Below are 23,794 nucleotides of genomic sequence, written 5' to 3'. Positions count from 1 at the left end.
CGTCATTGTAAATAAGAATTTGTTCTTAAGTGACTTGCCTAGTTAAATAAAATAAATGTATAACGCTGCCCAATTCAGATTTTTTTTCTACACTTGTTGGTCTTTTGACCAATCAGATCAGCTCTTTCTACAATATTTGGGCAAAATATCAGAATTGAGCTGCCTGTACTCAGCTGTAGATTTGCTCACATGATGCTGATTCATGTAAAGTATAAACATTTTGACTGATTGGAAGTACATCCACGTACACAATGGTAGCTAATGCCTCCAGATCACTGTCGGAGATGATATGCACTGTAGCCAGAAGAGTTGCGGTCAAGGAATATTGTATATGTGCGTGCAAAGCGTTTGAGGCAGGGGAGACCCCTTATGGTCATTTCAAGTACTACAGCACTGCTGAACATTGTTTTTGGGAGAAGGAAACAAGAGGTAGTAAGACAACATCAGATGTTTTATTCTGTAATAATGGAAACATTCTGAGGTAGTTTTTATTCATTTACATTTTCAGATATACATGAGTAGGTACCAGTTAATAAAGAAATACATTTCACCTCAGGTAAGTGTTTCTTTGAATAACAGTGCATGCTCCCCTAAAGAGACCCTCTCACTACACTTAAAAAAATAACATCTCTCATAAGTTTACCATATAGTAATGTCTCACTCAGCAATGGCATTCTCATACGTGCCAGTATGCACGCATACACACGCATGTACACACACAACTCATTGGTACATGGCAATTCACGTCATACAACAACAAAAACACTTTCGCTGCGCTAAATGTACCCTGTAGCAAACACTTATTTCTGAAATAATGGAGAGAGAAGTCCGTAAACAGAACATCATGTCTAAAAATAGACGCAGAGAGAGATCCCTGTCATATGATGCATTATCATGATGATGTGGCAAGTGACAACCTTTTGAAAGTTCTATATCTTGAAAACTTGATTGCTGACATGTAAAACATTTTGGGACTGTATCAACAGTTGACTAACGAAACAAAAAACAACATTTGTTTTTTTTGTGGATTATTCCTTTAAGTGTGGAGTGGGAACACCTTGGTTAGTTTGGTTATTCTTTCTGGTCAGGAATCAGCTTGTCAGCATGGTGGGCAAACGTCTCAGCTACCAGCAGTGGGAAGACTATGGAAGCATCAGCGTACACCTGGAGAGAGAAACAAAACAACACAGAAAGGAAACAGAAGCCTAAACATACAGATCTCTAAGAGACATTTCTGGAGATGGGAATGGAAAGAGCCATTGGAAAAGGTTCAACGTGAGTTTGTGTTTTATCTTTGGTCGATCTAATGCATCTATCAAGAGTTCTGGGGCCACTGCTCTCCTGCTTGACCACGAGTTACACTTTTACTTCATCTATATTAACGTAAGGTGAGGCCAAAAGCACATTTCCATCTTCAGGTGGCCAATAAAGTTAGATTATTTTCTATTCCATCCATTAACCTTCAGACTGGGGATACGGTAGCTGGTGAGTGAGTTACCTTGACTGGCTTGGCATCCATGCGGATCTTCCCCCAAGACACTGCCTCATCAGGCCTGGCCCCTGAGTCTGAACCATCAAACTCCTGCCCAGTGTTCACAAACACTGCATAGTCCGCTCCATTCCTCTGAGGGAGGGAGGGTTACATTATAATGAGATGGTTTGACCTGGTAGGTTAGTTATGGTTGCTAAGCACCCGTGCTGGGGAAGCTACTCTGAAAATAGTTTACCAAGCTACCAACTATTTTGAAAAAGTAGTTCACTACATCCAAACTACTACATGATAAACTATAAAATCTCAATCTGAAATGTCCTAGACTACAAACTGCAAAAACAGTAGTTCCAGTAGTTAGCTACACCGCTACCTGGCAGATAAGTCATTAACTACTGGAAACACTACCAAGATTTTAATGTAGTTCAACTACCACCAAGCTACTGCAAAATGTAATTACATTACTAGTTGAACTACATGTAATTTACTCCTCCCCAACACTGCTAAGCACGTCAACTTTCTAACTGGTGAATTGCGACAGCACAAAATTATAGGAAAATAGGTGAATTGAACGGCTCATAATTTACACCAACATTATAATTAAGGAATATGATCATAGAGAACATTTTATAGTAGTAGTAGTAATAGTAGTTACTTACCATCAGATTGGCATTGGCTATATGGTGTTTGACCAGGCCCCCACCCAGAATAATCATCCCTGTCCGTTTGGCAAACACTGCCTTGCTGTTCATCCTGCGGATATCTACAATACAGACCGTGTTATCAGCACAATACATTACACACCACCCTTCAACTACAAAACCAAGCACACCACCCTTCAACTACAAAACCAAGCACCAAAACAGTGACATATACTATTGAGTGCATAGATATCTGGAATGAATGTCACCAAGTGGCAAGTTTGTGGTGGATGAGATATGTACAGTAGAAGTCAGAAGTTTACATAGACCTTAGCCAAATACATTTAAACTCAGTTTTTCACAATTCCTGACATTTAATCCTAGTAACAATTCCCTGTCTTAGGTCAGTTAGGATCACCACTTTATTTTAAGAATGTGAAATGTCAGAATAATAGTAGAGAATTATTTCTTTCATCACATTCCCAGTGGGTCAGAAGCTTACATACTCAATTAGTATTTGGTAGGATTGCCTTTAAATTGTTTAACTTGGGTCAAACGTTTAGGGTAGCCTTCCACAAGCTTACCACAATAAGTTGGGTGAATTTTGGCCCATTCCTCCTGACAGAGCTGGTGTAACTGAGTCAGGTTTGTAGGCCTCCTTGCTCGCACACGCTTTTTCAGTTCTGCCCACAAATGTTCTATAGGATTGAGGTCAGGGCTTTGTGATGGCCACTCCAAGACCTTGACTTTGTTGTCCTTAAGCCAATTTGCCACAACTTTGGAAGTATGCTTAGGGTCATTGTCCATTTGGAAGACCCATCTGCGAACAAGCTTTAACTTCCTGACTGGTGTCTTGAGATGTTGCTTCAATATATCCACATAATTTTCCTGCCTCATGATGCCATCTATTTTGTGAAGTGCACCAGTCCCTCCTGCAGCAAAGCAATCCCACCACATGATGCTGCCACCCCCGTGCTTCACGGTTGGGATGGTGTCCTTCGGCTTGCAAGCCTCCCCCTTTTTCCTCCAAACATAACGATGGTCATTATGGCCAAACAGTTATATTTTTGTTTCATCAGACCAGAGGACATTTCTCCAAAAAGTACTATCTTTGTCCCATTGTGCAGTTGCAAACCGTTGTCTGGCTTTTTTATGGTGGTTTAGGAGCAGTGGCTTCTTCCTTGCAGAGCGGCCTTTCGGGTTATGTCGATATAGGACTCATTTTACTGTGGATATAGATACTTTGTACGTGTTTCCTCCAGCATCTTCACAAGGTCCTTTGCTGTTGTTCTGGGATTCATTTGCAATTTTCGCACCAAAGTACGTTAATCTCTAGGAGACAGAATGCGTCTCCTTCCTGAGCGGTATGACGGCTGCATGGTCCCATGGTTTTTATACTGGCGTACTATTGTTTGTACAGATGAACGTGGTACCTACAGGCGTTTGGAAATTGCTCCCAAGGATGAACCAGACTTGTGGAGGTCTACCATTTTCTTTCCTGAGGTCTTGGCTGATTTCTTTTGATTTTCCCATGATGTCAAGCAAAGAGGCACTGAGTTTGAAGGTAGGACTTGAAATACATCCACAGGAAAACCTCCAATTGACTCAAATGATGTCAATTAGCCTATCAGAAGCTTCTAAAGCCATGACATCATTTTCTGGAATTTTCCAAGCTGTTTAAAGGCACAGTCAACTTAGTGTATGTAAACTTCTGACCCACAGGAATTGTGATACAGTGAATTATAAGTGAAATAATCTGTAAACGATTGTTGAAAAAATTACTTGTGTCATGCACAAAGTAGATGTCCTAACCGACTTACCAAAACTATAGTTTGTTAACAAGAAATTTGTGGAGTGGTTGAAAAATGAGTTTTAATGACTCCAACCTAACTGTATGTACATTTCCGACTTCAACTGTAGTTACAATGTAAAGCAAGGCAAGTGTCTCACATCACCAAAGGAAAGAACTGGCAGCAACTAGCCTAGCGGTTAGAGCTTTGGGACAGTAACCGAAAGGTTTGAATCCCTGACAAAGACAAGGTGAGAAATCAGTCGATGTGCCCTTAAGCAAGGCATTTATTCCTAATTGCGTCGGGTAAGTCGCCATGGATGACAAAAATTGAAATGTACACAGACAGAACCCCAGTCCTCATGTCTCCTCTCTCTTACCATCTACTATATCCAGCACCAGCCCAGGGTTTTTATATGAGTGGAAATAGATCATGTCCCCAATGGATCCATCTGTCAGAGCAGGGCTGAACACTGGGATGTCATTCTGCAACAGAGGTTGAAAATCTATTGATTATAGATTGTAACTCAATGAGGGCTACAGGGAGGGAGGGAGGCAGAGAGAGAAAATGTGAATGACAATTTAGTGTATTAGACAGCACCCACAAACAATTGATACAGCAACAAATATGAACAATAATATTATGATCCGTTAACCTTGTAGAGGTCATTGTGATAGTGTAAGGTGAGGCCAATGTGGGGCATGAGCCCCCTACTGTACATTATACTGGTGAGTTTAGAGAGGGGAATGATAAAGATACTTCACAAATGGAGAGAGAGGGCAAAGAGCACTGGTTTCAATTCATTCCACTGATATCTCCTGTTTTATATCAAGGACAGGCTGATGAGACCAGTGAGCCCCTCCAGTCCTCACCTTATAGGCCCAGTAGTAGACAGACTCTGGGTTGTTGATCTCTTTGCCCAGACGGTGGATCATCTTGGACGGGGTCCAGTGGGTGCTCTAAAGGGTTAAGAGGTCAAATGAATGTCACAATACCAGCAACACCAGGATGATAAACTTGTTTGATACATTTTACCCCAATGAATACAACCCAGACACAGATACTGAAGATGACATTTCCTGTACGAAGGGTTAAATTAGCTCACCTCATCTTTCTGCTCCTGCACCATCTGGTCCAGAATGGGCATCAGCCAGTCCTGAAACTTACAGTAGTTATCATTAGGTACTAGGAGGTTACCTATCCTAGAAAAAGAACGAGAGGAGAGAGAAAAGCTCAATGACAATTTAGTGTATTAGACAGCACCTACAATAAGAACAACTGGGTGGTTCGAGCCCTCTTCACCGTTAACTCAGACACCTGCCAGTCTGCACAGCGCGATATCAACCCAGAACATATCGGACTGCTTTTTCTCTACCACATCACCGGATTCCTGCCGAAAGCTCTGGACCATTACACCGGATCATCGGTGCTAGCTAGCTGCAACCGAGTGGCTACTACTGGCAAACACCTCTGTCCCGAAGCAAGCACCAGTTAGCCTCGAGCTAGCCTCGAGCTAGGCCCATCTCCCGGCTAGCCGAAGAGGTCTACCAGCTAATTATTGGGCTACAATACTTATTTTGCCAATTGGCCTGGCCCCTTTATTGCCGACACGGAGCCCCGCCGATCCATCACGACTGGTCTGCAGACGTAATCGTCCGAGGTGGTTTCAACAGGCTTTTCCGTTGCGATGCCGCCGAAAACCCATCTGCTATCCCCGGACTGCTAGCTTTCTGAATCGCTGTGTCTCCAGCTCACCTAGCGTAGTAGCGACTACCGAACGGCTCCCTATTGCTGCTCATTGGACCCTACGATCACTCAGATACACATGCCTCTCCCTAAAGTCAATATGCCTTGTCTACTGCTGTTTCGGTTAGTTATGATTGTCTTATTTCACTGTAGAGGCCCCAGCCCCGCCCAACATGCCTTAGCTCTTTTGTCCCACCCCCCACACATGCGGAGACCTCACCTGGCTTAACTGGTGCCACCAGAGACACAACCTCTCTCATCATCACTCAATGCCTAGGTTTACCTCCACTGTACTCACATCCTACCATACCCTTGTCTGTACATTATGCCCTGAATCTATTCTACCTCGCCCAGAAATCTTCTCGTTTTATTCTCTGTTCCCAACGCACTAGACGACCAGTTCTTATAGCCTTTGGCGTACCCTTATCCTACTCCTCCTCTGTTCCTCTGGTGATGTAGAGGTTAGCCCAGGCCCTGTAGCCCCCAGCACCACACCTATTCCTCAGGCGCTCTCATTTGTTGACTTCTGTAAACGTAAAAGCCTTGGTTTCATGCATGTTAACATCAGAAGCCTCCTCCCTAACTTTGTTTTATTACTGCTTTAGCACCCTCCGCCAACCCTGATGTCCTAGCCGTGTCTGAATCCTGGCTTAGGAAGGCCACCAAAAATTCTGAAATTTCCATCCCCAACTACAACATTTTCTGACAAGATAAAACTGCCAAAGGGGGCGGAGTTGCAATCTACTAGATAGCCTGCAGAGTTCTGTCATACTGTCCAGGTCTGTGCCCAAACAATTCGAGCTTCTACTTTTAGAAATCCACATTTCCAGAAATAAGTCTCTCACCGTTGCCGCTTGTTATAGACCACCCTCTGCCCCCTGCTGTGCCCTGGACACCATATGTGAATTGATTGCCCCCCATCTATCTTCAGAGTTCGTACTGTTAGGTGACCAAAACTGGGATATGCTTAACACCCCGGCCATCCTACAATCTAAGCTAGACGCCCTCAATCTCACACAAATTATCAAGGAACCTACCAGGTACAACCCTAAATCCGTAACCATGGGCACCCTCATAGATATCATCCTGACCAACTTGCCCTCTAAACACACCTCTGCTGTCTTCAACCAGGATCTCAGCGATCACTGCCTCATTGCCTGCGTCCGTTATGGGTCCGTGGTCAAACGACCACCGCTCATCACTGTCAAACGCTCCCTAAAACACTTCAGCAAGCAGGCCTTTCTAATCGACCTGGCCCAGGTATCCTGGAAGGATATTGACATCATCCGGTCAGTAGAGGATGCCTGGTTGCTATTTAAAATTGCTTTCCTCACCATCTTAAATAAGCATGCCCCACTCAAAAAATGTAGAACAAAGAACAGATATAGTCCTTGGTTCACCCCAGACTTGACTGCGCTTGACCAGCACAAAAACATCCTTTGGCGTACTGCATTAGCATCGAATAGCCCAAACGATATGCAGCTTTTCAAGGAAGTCAGGAACCAATCCAGTTAGGAAAGCTAAGGCTAGCTTTTTCAAACAGAAATGTGCATCCTGCAGCACTAATTCCAAAACGTTTTGGGACAATGTAAAGTCCATGGGGAATAAGAGCACCTCCTCCCAGCTGCCCACTGCACTGAGGCTAGGAAACACCGTCACTACCGATAAATCTACGATAATCTATAATTTCAATAAGCATTTTTCTACAGCAGGCCATGCTTTCCACCTTGCTACCCCTACCCCGGCCAACAGCTCTGTATCCCCCGCAGCAGCAGGACGCACTCCAGCAGGTATATTTACATTTACATTTTAGTCACTTAGCAGACGCTCTTGTCCAGAGCGACTTACAGTAGTGAATGCATACATTTCATACATTTTTTTCCGTACTGGTCCCCCGTGGGAAACGAACCCACAACCCTGGCGTTGCAAACGCCATGCTCTACCAACTGAGCCTTCACGGGACCACACCTGCTTTGGCCGCCTTTCCTTACAGTTCTCTGCTGCCAATGATTGGAGCGAATTACAAAAATCACTGAAGCTGGACTTATATCTCCCTCTCTAACTTAGAGCATCAGCTGTCAGAGCAGCTTACCGATCACTGTAAGCATACCGATCATTGTAATTGATTTATTTTTTTGCTCTTTTGCACCCCAGTATCTCTACTTGCACATCATCATCTGCACATCTATTAGTCCAGTGTTAATGCTAAATTGTCATTATTTCGTCTCTATGGCCTATTTACTACATTTCCGTAATCTAACTACATTTGCACACACTGTACATAGATTTTTTATTGTGTTATTGACTGTACGTTTGTTTATTCCATGTGTAACTCTGTGTTGTTTTTGTCGCACTGCTTTGCTTTATCTTGGCCAGGTCGCAGTTGTAAATGAGAACTTGTTCTCAACTGGCCTACCTGGTTAAATAAAGGTGAAATTATTATTATAAAAAAATTAAAAATAAATACGGCCAATATACCACGGCTAAGGGCTGTATCCAGGCACTCCGCATTGCATTGTGCATAAGAACAGCCCTTAGCCATGGTATATTGGCCATATACCACACCCCCTCGTGCCTTATTGCTTAATTGTATTATGATCTGTGATCCATAGTCGAGGTGATAGTGCTCTACCTGTTGATGCCTCTCTGTCTCAGCTCTTTGCCAGACAGGCTGAACTCCCCCAGGTAGGTGGGGGCCAGACACTTGATGAAATCCTCCTCAACTCCCCCCGCTGTTGTCACTATCACGTCCACCTGTTAGGAAGGTCCACAAACACATGTAGCATTTTACTAGTGTATACGATCACCTATATGCACTGGCATCTTGAAGTGAGTGTTTATGTTGTAGGGGTGTCAAACTTAATTCCTGGTGGGCTGCAGCCTCTGCTGGTTTTTATTTTCAATAGGTGTCCAATTAAGACCTAGATAACCAGGTGGGGGCAGCTCCTACTAATCAAACACCTTAATTGATCAAGTGAGTAATGACAGCCAGCAGACACTGAGCGCAGGAGGACTGGAATTTGACACACGAGAGTGGGATGTTGTATAGGACTGTACCATTTTGTGCTGTGCCAGGTAGCGGATGGACTCCCTCACTCCAGAGCTGATGAGGTTGGAGGTATACCCCAGGAAGATGGTACAGCCCGAGTGGGAAGGGGAGGAGCTGCATCCTTCCTCTTCCTCCAGCGGCTCCAGACGCTTCTCAATCTGTGGTTATAAATAGATGACAGAAGAGAAATATAGACCACATACAGTATGATAAAAGCTCTCTCTAATAAAGGGGTTTAAACATTTCTCCCTCTTCTTATTCCTCTCCCAATCCCCCAAAGAGCAAGGCCTAGAATCAGACAAGGAATGCCGTATGTCTACATAAATGGCAACAACTTGGATGCTAACATAACTCTCCACATCCCCAACTACTAGGGATCTTATCACCCTTATACGTCCTGGGATGTTTGTAGTAGGATCCCCCCTGTACATTGATCTTAGGTCAGGTGATTCTAGATCTGTACCTAGTAGATCAACTCCTACACAGAGCGGACATCCTCTGACCCAATGACAACACTAGCTTGCTTCCAGATCTGTTTGTGCTGTGTTGTCAACTCCTATGGTCATTGTGAGTTGTCAAGACAACACAAACAGATCTGGGACCAGGCTCTGAGAAGGCATCTCAACTAGAGGTCGACCGATTACGATTTTTCAACGCCGATGCCGATTATTGGAGGACCAGAAAAAGCAGATACCGATTATTGGAGGACCAAAAAAAGCCGATACCGATTAATCGGCCAATTGTTTTTAATTTATTTGTAATAATGACAACTACAACAATACTGAATGAAAACTTAATATAATACATCAATAAAATCAATTTAGCCTCAAATAAATAATGAAACATGTTCCATTTGGTTTATATAATGCAAAAACAAAGTGTTGGAGAAGAAAGTAAAAGTGCAATATGTGCCATGTAAAAAAGCTAACATTTAAGTTCCTTGCTCAGAACATGAGAACATATGAAAGCTGGTGGTTCCTTTTAACATGAGTCTTCAATATTCCCAAGTAAGAAGTTTTAGGTTGTAGTTATTATAGGAATTATAGGACTATTTCTCTCTATACGATTTGTATTTCATATACCTTTGACTATTGGATGTTGTTATAGGGACTTTAGTATTGCCAGTGTAACAGTATAGCTTCCGTCCCTCTCCTCGCTCCTACCTGGGCTCGAACCAGAAACACATCGACAACAGCCACCCTCGAAGCAGCGTTACCCATGCAGAGCAAGGGGAACAACTACTCCAAGTCTCAGTGCGAGTGACGTTTGAAACGCTATTAGCGTTCACCCCGCTAACTAGCTAGCCATTTCACATCGCACCTGCTGGTGCCTACCATCGCTCAGTCAGACTGCTCTATCAAATCATAGACTTAATTATAACATAATAACACAGAAATATGAGCCTTTGGTCATTAAAATGGTGGAATCCGGAAAACTATAATTTCAAAAACAAAACGTTTATTCTTTCAGTGAAATACGGAACCGTTCCGTATTTTATCTAACGGATGGCATCCCCAAGTCTAAATATTGCTGTTACATTGTACAACCTTCAATGTTAAGTCATAATTAATTATGGCCTTTGTTAGGAATAAATGGACTTCACACAGTTCACAATGAGCCAGGCGGCCCAAACTGCTGCATATACCCTGACTGCTTGCACGGAACGCAAGAGAAGTGACACAATTTCCTTAGTGATAAGACATTCATGTTAGCAGGCAATATTAACTAAATATGCAGGTTTAAAAATATGTACTTGTGTATTGATTTTAAAGAAAGGCATTGATGTTTATGGTTAGGTACATTGGTGCAACGACAATGTTTTTTTTCGCAAATACGCTTGTTAAATCATCACCGTTTGTCGAAGTAGGCTGTGATTCGATGAGAAATTAACAGGTACCGCATCGATTATATGCAACGCAGGACACACTAGATAAACTAGTAATATCATCAACCATGTGTAGTTAACTAGTGATTATGTTAAGATTGATAGTTTTTTATAAGATAGGTTTAATGCTAGCTAGCTACACCTTGGCTTCTTGCTGCCCTCGCGTAACAGGTAGTCAGCCTGCCATGCAGGCTCCTCGTGGAGTGCAATGTAAGGCAGGTGGTTAGAGCGTTGGACTAGTAACCGGAAGGTTGCAAAAACAAATCCTCGACCTGACAAGGTAAAAATCTGTCGTTCTGCCCCTGAACAAGGCAGTTAACCCACCGTTCCTAGGCCGTCATTGAAAATAAGAATGTGTTCTTAATTGACTTGCCTAGTTAAATAAAGGTGTATATAAAAAAAGACAAAATTAAAAATTAAAAAAATTATAAAATAAACAAACATCAGCAAATCGGTGCACAAAAATACCGATTACCGATTGTTATGAAAACTTGAAATCGGCCCTAATTAATCGGCCATTCCGATTAATTGGTCTACCTCTAATCTCAACTCCCTAAACCTCTATAGATGGATGATGTCATCTAGCCTGGAATACAACCTTTTATGCTCCGTTTCACCATAGTTTTACTGAGCATATCAGTTAGGATTCCAGGCTAGATGGCCTCCAGTGAGTCTCACCATCTTGTTGATCTCCTGTATGGCATGGGCCACGCTGCTAGCCTGGAAGCCTGTGGTGAGGAAGGACTGGAGCAGGGCATGGTGGTCCACTCCCTGGTTGAAGTCATAGCCCTTGATACGGGACATGTCGTCGGGAAGGGCCATGCTGGGCATCAGCACCGCATCCATGGCCACGAAGGGGGCGTGTTTTTCCGCCATACCGTCTGTCAAACACAAGGAAGCAAATCAAAAAGTTATGCAACGGTTGCATAAAGAGTGCTGAACATTCATTTTACTTAAGTGGCTGCAAAGATCGTTTTAGTGGCTTTCAACCTAGAATAGCTACAAGCAAAATGATCTGACAGCTGGAATCCTGTAGTTCACGTTGAAAAGGTTTGCAAAGTGTCAGCACTATTATCAACTCCCTACAGTAGCTAGCTAAATCAACTGTCAACGCCCTACAGTAGCTAGCTAAATGAACTGTCAACGCCCTTCAGTAGCTAGCTAAATGAACTGTCAACGCCCTTCAGTAGCTAGCTAAATCAACTGTCAACTCCCTACAGTAATTAGCTTAAAAACAATTACACACACACTGACAAATGAAGCAACAAAGTTTTTTGTATTAGAGAATGCTGAAACTAAAAAGGGTATCATTGTATAAAGACAGCCAAAACATTAACAACATACCACAGGTCTAGCGCTCTGACACTCCCCTTGCAGTAAACTAAACAACTATTACGGAAAGCGCAAAGGTTCAAACGTAGCAACACATTCTGGTGAAAGATTGTGTTTTGTATGCACCCTTCCTATGCTTATCATTATGTGGGTCAACATTAATATCACACACACATTTCCTGTCCATCCCTGCTCCCTCCAGTCTCTTTTATCATCAGTGAGGGATGTGTGATGTTGATGTGACATTTCCAGGACTGTGTGTGTAACCTTTAAACCTGACACACATCACAGCAGCTTTGAAGTGGCCTCCACAGTAACAGCAAAGAGCAGAGGGGGAGACCAGAGGTTAAAAAGGGAGGCCAGATGCCACTCTGACAGAAATTGGGACCTCGGTTGGACGTAGGCACACATAGCCTAGTGTTAGAGTATAACAGTAACTTTTACATTATTATTTCAAATCTGAATCCATATTTGGAGGTGGAACAGGTTTCTGTGTGTTCAGCAAGTTTTACATTTTCAACTCTCAACAATTGATTGCAATTCCATTAATTTATTTTCTCTCACTTTGGAGTGGAAAGAAGTGCAGTTTCAGCTTGCTGTCTGGGACTAAAAGTGGGAGTCTCTCTGGAGGAGGGGATGTCAGGGAAGGTGTGCAGCAATAACAGTGTGATGCAGGCACGGAGGACTGTGGAACAACTACGAGTGGAGGCAAGCATGGAGAGGATCAAGGTGAGAGTACACTAAAGTAGCCTGTGTGTAATGAATTGGTTGGAAGTAGAATTTCAAATTAATTTGGAGAATGACAATTTTGTTGATCAGTACTTTCATTTGATGAATAAAAAAGAAGATCAATTGTGGGAGCAGTGCAGTCTGATACAGAACGGATAAAGGAAAATGTGACCCCCACCCTCGTCTTAGGACACATCAGTTACTCTGTGTATATTGGGCATCACCTTTCTCCTGAATGTACAATAACCTCAGCTTTGAGACAAGCTTTAAGTTATGGCTGTTCCTTACTTCTTCCTCCCAGATCTCCACAGCAGCTGCCCAGCTGGTGCAGTACTGTCAGGAGCACAGTCGCAGTGACCCCCTCCTCACCGGCATCTCTGCCTCCTCCAACCCCTTCAAAGACAAGAAGACCTGTGTCCTGCTGTAGAAAGGCTGCCTCAGGACACTGCTCTCTGGTGCTGCATTCAACAGTGCTTCATCATCAACAACAGTGAAACGTTTTGATGCCAGGCTACTTCAACATGTCCTACTTCATCATGCCAGGCAAGACATTAACGTGGCTAAAGCATAAAGTGACTGGTTGGTACAGTATTGGTCATGCTGTAACCGGATTCTGCTGTAACAAAGGAGAGCAAACTGTTTATATCTTCTTCTTGACATTACAGAACCACAGGGTACACTGGTAAACAATGAATTGATTGAGTGTAAACATTTTATTCATAACAAAAGTAATCACACATAGCATATTCACAAAAGCATATTTACAAAATCTGAATCATTTGGATATTTTTATGCAGTCAGAGGACTCTCTTGCAGCAGGTGAAGAGGGGTCGCAGATAAGGAGTTGGCATGGAGATTGATTGTTGCTAAGGACAGACACTGTTGCCTCAGACTATCAGTGTGTGTAATAACAAAAACTTGTAAGAAATAATTAGTGAACAATGCAGTACTATTGGGTTTTGCACTCAAACGAGCCACTTGAGCGAGGTGGATGCTGGGACGCTACAGATTCAAATCAACCTTTATTTTGTAATGTGTGTAACGGTACAGCGCTTTCCTCAACAGTGCAGAATTAAAAAAAAAAAAAAAAAAAAAAGAGCATTACGTAACACGGTAAGAGTTGGTAAAGTAGTTACCCTAAGAGAGGAGGAGGAAGAACTCAGAACAGTGTAATTGACAAACAGGTGCTGTGGTACTGAGTATAAGAACGCCACTACACACATTATGACAGTTAGACCAAAATACCTTACAATCAGTGTGTCAGAACGGCTTGACTGATCCTTTCCATTGTGTTTCCGAATCTGTTTCAATTGTCAAAGAGAAAAATACTTAATCTATTTTCTAGAGACCAACTGTCTGGAATGCTGGTGGCAGAATGTCCTCATTTTAATCAACAAGCTAAAATCAGGCCATTGATAAATCTAATCATGTACAAGTGTTTAAAACCCTTCAGTAGTGCTGTGCCTCAAATTAACTCCCAAATATACGCTTGAAGCTAAAACCCAGTTTATGTGAAATCTTTGAACGAGTGCTGGGTCAACAACACAGGGACACAGACAGAAATACACCATACCATGAAGTGTTATTATCTTAGGCCTTTTCTTTTACATTTCTTTACATTAGTTAAGGAAGCCTTTTTTTGTGTTATTTTCTTATTTTCTTTGATAAAATACATGGGAATCACACAGACACACTAAATATGTTTGGCTTGTATATAGTTTTGTGGGTAAAGCTAAGAGCACTGGTCCTTCACGTCCACATTCTCACAGCATACAGTATGAGAAAGTTTATAATTTAAAATGACAGACCATTATACGTCAGTCATCTTGCATCACTTCAGGAACATAAGTAGATTAGGGTGGGTGTGGCCCCCCTCACCTCCTGGCCCTCCACACCTCCACACACATTTCTCCTGATGCGATAGCCAGCACTCCTGCTTCCACACTCAACTACAGAGAGAGCGAGAGAGAGGACAGAGACAGAGAGAGAGTAAAACAGATCTTTCTTCAACCAGATCAAGGTAGGAGGCTAAGGAGAGAGGCTATCAGCCATCAGAATCTCAAAATAAAAAAAGTGATGTGAGACTCACCCCATTGACGCCTGCTTGGTGGTGCAGTGTGCACAGCGTCCTTGGAGGGGAACAGGGGAGATGCACCTGGAAGATGAATGTTTGATAAGATAGGAACAGGGAATGAAGGAACATGGATTTGTTCATTCATGTCATCAATGCACACGCTCTTTGACAATGGTTTAATGTTGTTTGCAACCGAATGGGCAGTGAAAATGATTTTCCTCTTTGAGGACAATAAAGTAGCCTATCCATTTATCTAAAAACCCCAAACAGAATACCATTACAACAGAGCTGAATAGATATTACTACATATGTTAAAATAATTATTGTATGGTGATGCCAAAGAAAAAGAACCATCCTCGGATGGACAATAAAGACATTCTATTCTAGTGGGCTCCAGGGTGTAAGCCTGGCTAATGCTGGGAATACACAACAACAAGTTCTAAATCTTAACTTGGACCTGTTCTTTTATTCCGCCCATCCTCAACCCCAGGACGTGGGTGCTCACATTACACCATGATTCCCTAGCTGATCCAGCCCTGCGTTTCTCGGTTGTCGTAGGAAGAAAAATGCTGACGCGCAAACAGTGAGCTGCTTTATAGGTGTGCACATTATTATGCGCAGAAACATTTGTTAAAAAGAATATGGACTTAATATGAAATAATGATAATATGAAATTCTATTTTCGGTTTCTGTCATGGTAGGACGCAGATATAATATTGCTGGAATTTGTTTTGCATGGCCCAGTGGGTGGAGATTTCACTTAAAGACCAATGGAATGGTCGGAAATAATCGAACTCCACCCAACCGGGGCACCGGGCCATGTAAAGCATCACCATCACCACGGTCCACACGGTGCATGTTGCTTTCCTCTTTGTTTTGGTCTCACATACTGAATGCTCTGGCTATTGGCAGCCGTCTTTGCCCAATCGCGTTGTAGCACTGCTCATACTACAAGATACACAATCAACATTTCTGACGTCAAAATAATCGGGACCTCCGACAGGGGTCTGGAGAATGGAACAGCAATCATCGGTGAGTCCTTGACCCGCTCAAACAAACTACACGAGTCCTGACATACTGATCCTAGTCCAAATTAATAAGATTTCACCCCGATCATGAAAATTCATCTGGGACGGCAAAAACATGGCGAATTCATGGCAAAATTGTGTAGTGTATGCCTGGCATAAACCAGAAAGAATGCCATGCCCACCATTGTTCCACAGCATTCAGACTGGTTTAACCAGGCTAACAGGACGTACCTTGATGGTGCGGTCAGCGGAGCAGGTGTAGAGGCTACCAGGGGACCTGTGGATGCCGGTGACCAGTGAGGTGTGTCCCACATCGAACTGGGAGAGGGGCTTGAAGAAACCGGCCTGCATGGAGAAGGCATGGAGCATGCCCCGGTTGTCCCCCGCCCACACCTCACTGTCACTGTAGCACATTGACAGCAGGTACGAGCTCAGCTGGGAAGAGAGGAGACAAACCAGAATGAAGACACACATACTAACATATTATAGCCTGGTCCTGGATCTGTTTGTGCCGACTTGCCAAATCCTGTCATTGTTGAACCAAATAAGACAAAACAGCACAAGGGTCAGAAATTAAGGAACTTGTCTGTCAGCCCTGCATTAAAGACCAAAATTAGTTAAAGAAAATTTTTATAAATAAAAAAGTGTACCAGTTTCATTTAAGGACCAAAAACTTGACAGCTGTGCCATATAGACTGCAAAATAGTTGGGAAGAGATTTTCAATGTGCCAAAACCATGGCACATGGTTTATGAACTGATATGCAAAACAACACCGGATTCAAAATGTAGAATGTTTTAATTATTATACAAAATTCTTGCAACCAATAGAATGTTATATATATGGGGGATTCAACCATTCCAGCTGTGCAGATTTTGCTGTGAAAAGACAGAATCATTAGATCACTTGTTTTGGTATTGTCCACATGTAGCTTGTTTTTGGTCGCAGGTTCAGGAATGGCTGAAGAATTTACCTGGAGCCAACTCTGCAAACAGCACTGCTGGGTGATTTGAAAAGTCAAAGTCAATTCACCAATACTATAAAACTTTTAGAAAAAAAATCTTTAATTTACAATCTATAGAAACTATGACAATAGAAAGGTTCAGAACTTTTATGAAACATCACAGCACAGTTGAAAACTATATGGACAGAGTTAAGAGATAGATGGGAGGGGTTGAGTGGAGCTGAAGGGTGGGACTAAAAACAACAAGATAGCTAATGTCAAATATTATGTATCTGTAAAATGTATATAGGTTCAGAACTTTTGTGAAACAGCACAGTTAAAAACATATGGCAAATAGAAATCAAACTGGATGGTCTTCAGATATAGATGGGAGGGGTCGAGGGTAGCTGAAGGATGGGATTAAAAACAAAAAAAATAAGTTTGGACCCACCTACTCATTCAAGGGTTTTTCTTTATTTTTAATATTTTCTACATTGTAGAATAATAGTGAATACATCATAACTATGAAATAATAAATATGGAATCATGTAGTAACCAAAACAAGTGTCAAAATGTATTTGAGATTCTTCAAAGTAGCCACCCTTTGCCTTGATGACAGCTTTACACACTCATGGCATTCTCTCAACCAGCTTCATGAAGTAGTCACCTGGAATGCATTTCAATTAACAGGTGTGCCTTGTTCAAAGTTAATTTGTGGAATTTATTCCCTTCTTAATGCATTTGAGCCAATCAGTAGTGTTGTAACAAGGTAGGGGTGGTATACAGAAGATTGCCCTATTTGGTAAAAGATCAAGTCCATATTATGGCAAGAACAGCTCAAATAACCAAAGAGAAACGACAGTCCATCATTTCTTTAAGACATGAAGGTCAGTCAATACAGAACATTTCAAGAACTTTGAAAGTTTCTTCAAGTGCAGTCACAAAAACCATCAAGCACTATGATGAAACTGGATCTCATGAGGACCGCCACAGGAAAGGAAGACCCAGAGTTACCTCTGCTGCAGAGGATAAGTTCATTAGCGTTAACAACACCTAGACTGCAGCCCAAATAAATTCTTCACAGTATTCAAATAACAGACACATCTCAACAGCATCTGTTCATAGGAGACTGTAAGAATCAGGCCTTCATGGTCAAATTGCTGCAAAGAAACCACTACTAAAGGATACCAATAATAAGAAGAGACTTGCTTGGGCCAAGAAACACCAGCAATAGACATTAGACCGGTGGATATCTGTCCTTTGGTCTGATGAGTCCAACCGCCGCGTCTTCGTGAGACGCAGAGTAGGTGAACGGATGATCTCTGCATGTGTGGTTCCCACCGTGAAGCATGGAGGAGGTGGTGTGATGGTGCTTTGCTGGTGACACTGTAAGTAATTTATTTTGAATTCAAGGCACACTTAAACAACATGGATACCATGGCATTCGGCAGCGATACGCCATCCCATCTGGTGTGCACTTAGTGGGACTATCATTTGTTTTTCAACAGGACAATGACCCAAAACACACCTGCAGGCTGTGTAAGGGCTATTTGACCAAGGAGAGTGATGGAGTGCTGCATCAGATGACCTGGCCTCCACAATCACCCAACCTCAACCCAATCGAGATGGTTTGGCATGAGTTGGACCGCAGAGTGAAGGAAAAGCAGCCAACAAGTGCCCAGCATATGTGGGAACTCCTTCAAGACTGTTGGAAAAGCATTCCAGCTGAAGCTGGTTGAAAGAATGCCAAGAGTGTGCAAAGCTGTCATCAAGGCAAATGGTGGCTACTTTGAAGAATCTCAAATTTAAAATATATTTTGATTTGTTTTACACTTTTTTGGTTACTACATGATTCCATGTGTGTTATTTCATTGTTTTGAGGTCTTCACTATTATTTTACAATGTAGAAAATAGTAAAAATAAAGAAAAACCCTTGAATGAATAGGTGTGTTCAAACCTTTGGTACTGTATGTATATTATTATTATTATTATTATTATATATACTGCTCCAAAAAAATAAAGGGAACACTAAAATAACACATCCTAGATCTGAATGAATGAAATAATCTTATTAAATACTTTTATTTTTACATAGTTGAATGTGCTGACAACAAAATCACACAAAGATAATCAATGGAAATCCAATTTATCAACCCATGGAGGTCTGGATTTGGAGTCACACTCAAAATTAAAGTGGAAAACCACACTACAGGCTGATCCAACTTTGATGTAATGTCCTTAAAACAAGTCAAAATGAGGCTCAGTAGTGTGTGTGGCCTCCACGTGCCTGTATGACCTCCCTACAACGCCTGGGCATGCTCCTGATGAGGTGGCGGATGGTCTCCTGAGGGATCTCCTCCCAGACCTGGACTAAAGCATCCGCCAACTCCTGGACAGTCTGTGGTGCAACGTGGCGTTGGTGGATGGAGCGAGACATGATGTCCCAGATGTGCTCAATTGGATTCAGGTCTGGGGAACGGGCAGGCCAGTCCATAGCATCAATGCCTTCCTCTTGCAGGAACTGCTGACACACTCCAGCCACATGAGGTCTAGCATTGTCTTGCATTAGGAGGAACCCAGGGCCAACCGCACCAGCATATGGTCTCACAAGGGGTCTGAGGATCTCATCTCGGTACCTAATGGCAGTCAGGCTACCTCTGGGGAGCACATGGAGGGCTGTGCGGCCCCCCAAAGAAATGCCACCCCACACCATGACTGACCTACCGCCAAACCGGTCATGCTGGAGGATGTTGCAGGCAGCAGAACGTTCTCCACGGCGTCTCCAGACTCTGTCACATGTGCTCAGTGTGAACCTGCTTTCATCTGTGAAGAGCACAGGGCGCAAGTGGCGAATTTGCCAATCTTGGTGTTCTATGGCAAATGCCAAACGTCCTGCACGGTGTTGGGCTGTAAGCACAACCCCCACCTGTGGACGTCGGGCCCTCATACCACCCTCATGGAGTCTGTTTCTGACCGTTTGAGCACACATGCACATTTGTGGCCTGCTGGAGGTCATTTTGCAGGGCTCTGGCAGTGCTCCTCCTGCTCCTCCTTGCACAAAGGCGGATGTAGCGGTCCTGCTGCTGGGTTGTTGCCCTCCTACGGCCTCCTCCACGTCTCCTGATGTAATGGCTTATCTCCTGGTAGCGCCTCCATGCTCTGGACACTACGCCGACAGACACAGCAAACCTTCTTGCTCGCATTGATGTGCCATCCTGGATGAGCTGCACTACTTGAGCCACTTCTGTGGGTTGTAGACTCCGTCTCATGCTACCACTAGAGTGAAAGCACCGCCAGCATTCAAAAGTGACCAAAACATCAGCCAGGAAGCATAGGAACTGAGAAGTGGTCTGTGGTCCCCACCTGCAGAACAACTCCTTTATTGGGGGTGTCTTGCTAATTACCTATAATTTCCACCTGTTGTCTATTCCATTTGCACAACAGCATGTGAAATTTATTGTCAATCAGTGTTGCTTCCTAAGTGGACAGTTTGATTTCACAGAAGTGTGATTGACTTGGAGTTACATTATGTTGTTTAAGTGTTCCCTTTATTTTTTTGAGCAGTGTATAAATAACAGTATTAATTTTTATATCTGTGTCTACACATACCTGTGACGACCTGAAGTACCCAAAAATACTTTGAAAGTCTCCAGTAATATACCCTCCCTTTGCAACCGTAAGTGTGGGGACTACATGAACAGTAAATTGTCAAGCTAATACTATTCTTATACTGTGTGTGTGTGTGTGTGTGTGTGTGTGTGTGTGTGTGTGTGTATGCGTGTGTGTATGCGTGTTTGTATGCGTGTTTGTACCTGTAGTTTCTGTAGGGTTTTCCCTGCTCTTCGGTCGTAGATGACCACAGTGCGGTCTTTACTCCCAGATAGGATGTACTGCTCGTCTGCTACCAGGCAAAGCACCGCGTTGCTATGGAGACGCAGGCTCTTCACCAGAGGCTCCGCCACTGCAGCACAGACAGATCATGACATCATCATCCAGCGACATCTGACAATGTTAGTCTGTCAAATTCCATAAACCCATTGATTTGCTCTAATCAGATGATATATTCTGAATGGGCAGTCCATTTGGCCAACCAAAGGATAACACATAGAAATATAATTACTAGAACGGGTAAAGGCCCTTAGTCCAATTACCCCTCAGTAAGTCTATTTCTATACGATAACCATTAGTATTGTTTGTGTTCACTTTTATCGACTGATATAATCTAATTTAGTAGAACAGAGACTACAAGTACCCATCTTATGAATCACTCACCTCTTGTGTCGTAGACGCTGACCTTCTTGTCGTAAGTGCCGGCCAGCAGCACGTCCTTCTGGGGGAGGGCCAGGCAGAGCACGGCAGCACGGGCCCTGATTAGGCCCCTCTCAGCTCCTTGGGCCCCCAGGTCCCATAGCCTCACTGTGCTGTCGAAGGAGCCCGAGGCCAGCAGGGGTCCCCGGGCCGCCAGGCACCACACCCAGCCTTTGTGGGTGCTGAAGAGGCCCTGGCCCCCCAGTGTATGGAGCAGCCTGCCCGTGGAGCCCCCATCCCGTAGGTCCCACAGATTCACGTTCCTGTCCCGGGAGCCTGAGGCACACACCGCCCCGTCGCCCCCTACCAAGAGGACCGAGTTGACCTCAGCGATGTGCCCTGAGGGGAGGGAGAGGCGCTCCAGGGCTGGGGGAGGACTGGGAGCACAGCTGGACCCGTTTCTCTCCCCCTCTCTTCCCAATCTCGGGCCCGCTATGCAATCTTGACCATCTCTATCCGCCAAAACTCCCACTCGCTCCTCCACCTCGATGGCCTCCAGGACACCTTGTTCATCATCTCTCTCCTCCTCCATCATGGCCTCGGCTGCAGCCTCCTGCCTCTCCTCTCCCTCCCCAACTCCCATCGGTAGATCCCCTTCCCTATCTTGCTGCATCTCTCCCTCCTCCATCAACTCCTCCCCATCCCATGGAACCGCCATCACGCCCTCCACTTGAAAACCCACCTCCTCTACCCCTTCATCCACTTGGGGCCTGCCCTCTTCCACCTCCTCCCACTCTCCAATCCCTTCCTCTGCCAGGGCCTCTCTATCCCTTTCCCTCTCCTGGGCCCTCTCCACCTCTCTCTCCCTCTCTGCCTGCTCGGCCTCCCTGGCGGCCCTCTCCCCCTGGCCCGTCCAGCAAGCGATCAGCTCCTCCATCTCCAGGCAGGCCGAGGGCCAGTCGAAGCCGTCCCGTGGCCCCACGGGGAAGGAAGCTCTGGGACCAGTTAGCCTGCGTGCCCGCAACTGCCACGCCGTGCTGTCCTTACCCACATTTCCCAGGGCATGACACACCTGTAAAGGGAGAGACATGGACCTGATTCACACTGTAGGGCTGGCCTGAATAGTACTAGGCTGGCTTGGAAATTGTATTTTCTCAAGATCCTTTCCAGCATGGTTCCAGCAGCTATGATGGATGTGTAACCAGGTCATGACAGCCCAGTACAGCTCAGATAGATAAATAATTCAACCGTTTATTTTTCAAATGTCCCTAGCCTAGCATGGTTTCCAGTTTATTATGGCATTAGCCAACTCTGTTGTCAATGGCATGCTGGACAAGCTAAAGCAGATCGGCATCCAGGAAAGGTATGACGCTGTCCACTGACACACACCTGTGGCAGGACCGTGATGACACACTGTGCCGGGAGGTGCGAGGCGATGCGTGCCACCATCTCCCACGGCAACGACAGCAAGCCGCTTCCTTCAGCAGACGGGGAGGGGCTCGGTTCAGCAGAAGGGAGCGGAGAGCCTGGGGGCAGCCTGTGAAAAAGAACTGTGTTATACCCTTCTTACACATCCGTGTCAACCCAAACAGTATAGGCGCTGACACATTGTCTTTTCCAGCACGGTTCCAGCTACTATGGCGGGCGCATCAAAACCAAGCCAGCAGTGCTCATTAGTGCACTACTAAGTATAATGGAACTGTTCTGAAAGCAGAAGACTGTTGTGAGGGTCAGAGGTACTAACCCTAGCTGTCCAGGCCTGGAGGCTTCATTGGAGGGCTGTTTCAGTGGTGCCGATTTAGCTTCTTTCTCCCCTCTCCCGGCCCCTGCCTCATCTTGCCCCACAGTGACCCGAGGCTCGGACATCCACTCCACTTACTGCAGGAGAGTGCATCATACATTTTAGTTTAATTTCAGATTCTCAGCTAAGGCGGTCTATCATTGATGACTGGCACAATCAAATTGTCAATAGGGTCACGATTGTGCATTCATTGCTAACAAACGGAATAACTACAGTAAAAAAAACTAAAACCTATACACCACAGTGGGAACGGAACTTTATAACGTTAATTGCCCTAGTAATTTGACAGATACAGGCAACAAGTGTAACATGTTAGCAAGCTAGTTAGATGATGCACTTACCCACAAGTCCCTGTCACTTATGGAGAGGTCTGACAGACAGTTCATTTGACAGCAGTAGCCTTAGTCAGTCCCCGTATGCCTTTTTTTTAACTGTATGCTGAATATTTTCAATGAGCCCGGTGCGAGATGAAAAAGCCTAACAGCTAGACAGCGGCGGTTGCTACCGGGCGTTGGCTGGTACTATACTATCACTGTCAAGCACGCCAACTTGCAAGATGGCCTTTGTTTGCCAATCAAGCGAGTAATCCTGGAACTGATCACATGTACAAGTTCACAACTGTGCTAACCAGCTCCTCGACATTTAAAGAAAACACTGACCGATTATTCTTCTCTAACTCAGGCTTTCAAAGAAATCGGTTAGACATGAGTTGCTAGCTACTGTAAGTTGTTGATCCTTCATTCAAATTAGGTTTCCACTAGCTAGATAGCTATATCGTAAAAACAAAAACGAGCATCTGGATCTCAATTTAAGGTGAGCAGTGTGGTTAAGGTTAGGTTTAAAATGAGATTTTAATAAGACAAATTCTAGAAATAGCTACGGTTTATGACTGCCAGTGGCGCGGCGAACCTAACAAATGGGGTTTCTTTTCCGGCGCATTCAACATTTCGTCATCAGCTTAAAATGTAAACAAACCACAAGCAGTTTTTTTTTTGTATGGCTATTTGTTTGTTGGCTTTGTAAATTGTCTTGTTCATTTA

The 23,794-nt window shown here is 44.0% G+C and overlaps 3 protein-coding genes across 6 annotated transcripts; 1 reads left to right on the top strand and 2 right to left on the bottom strand.

Moving 5' to 3' along the window:
* Positions 1–433: 433 nt before the first annotated feature.
* Positions 434–13,238, bottom strand: dhys (Deoxyhypusine synthase). Of its 4 annotated transcripts, none has more exons than XM_014202785.2 (10): positions 12,950–13,238; positions 11,279–11,481; positions 8,724–8,873; positions 8,299–8,420; positions 5,026–5,122; positions 4,793–4,879; positions 4,300–4,405; positions 2,149–2,252; positions 1,499–1,624; positions 434–1,164 (listed from the first exon to the last, which is right to left on the bottom strand). In XM_014202785.2, exons 2-10 carry the CDS (start codon positions 11,474–11,476, stop codon positions 1,072–1,074), a joined length of 1,083 nt encoding a protein of 360 aa, XP_014058260.1. In that variant the 5' UTR covers positions 11,477–11,481; positions 12,950–13,238; the 3' UTR covers positions 434–1,071.
* LOC106606536 (guanine nucleotide-binding protein G(I)/G(S)/G(O) subunit gamma-12) lies at positions 12,322–13,757 on the top strand. Its single transcript, XM_014202806.2, has 2 exons — positions 12,322–12,661; positions 12,963–13,757. Exons 1-2 carry the CDS (start codon positions 12,569–12,571, stop codon positions 13,086–13,088), a joined length of 219 nt encoding a protein of 72 aa, XP_014058281.1. The 5' UTR covers positions 12,322–12,568; the 3' UTR covers positions 13,089–13,757.
* LOC106606535 (F-box and WD repeat domain containing 9) lies at positions 13,356–23,684 on the bottom strand. The gene is made up of 8 exons (XM_014202804.2): positions 23,096–23,684; positions 22,698–22,831; positions 22,343–22,490; positions 20,978–22,025; positions 20,518–20,666; positions 15,995–16,198; positions 14,751–14,816; positions 13,356–14,610 (listed from the first exon to the last, which is right to left on the bottom strand). The coding sequence occupies exons 2-8, from the start codon at positions 22,817–22,819 to the stop codon at positions 14,536–14,538; spliced, it is 1,812 nt and encodes a 603-aa protein (XP_014058279.2). The 5' UTR covers positions 22,820–22,831; positions 23,096–23,684; the 3' UTR covers positions 13,356–14,535.
* Positions 23,685–23,794: the final 110 nt, after the last annotated feature.

Source organism: Salmo salar, chromosome ssa03 (genome assembly GCF_905237065.1).
Source record: "Salmo salar chromosome ssa03, Ssal_v3.1, whole genome shotgun sequence".
Lineage (NCBI taxonomy): Eukaryota > Metazoa > Chordata > Actinopteri > Salmoniformes > Salmonidae > Salmo > Salmo salar.
The sequence above is the reverse complement of the archived record's forward strand: the minus strand, read 5'-3'. Positions and strand labels throughout refer to the sequence as shown.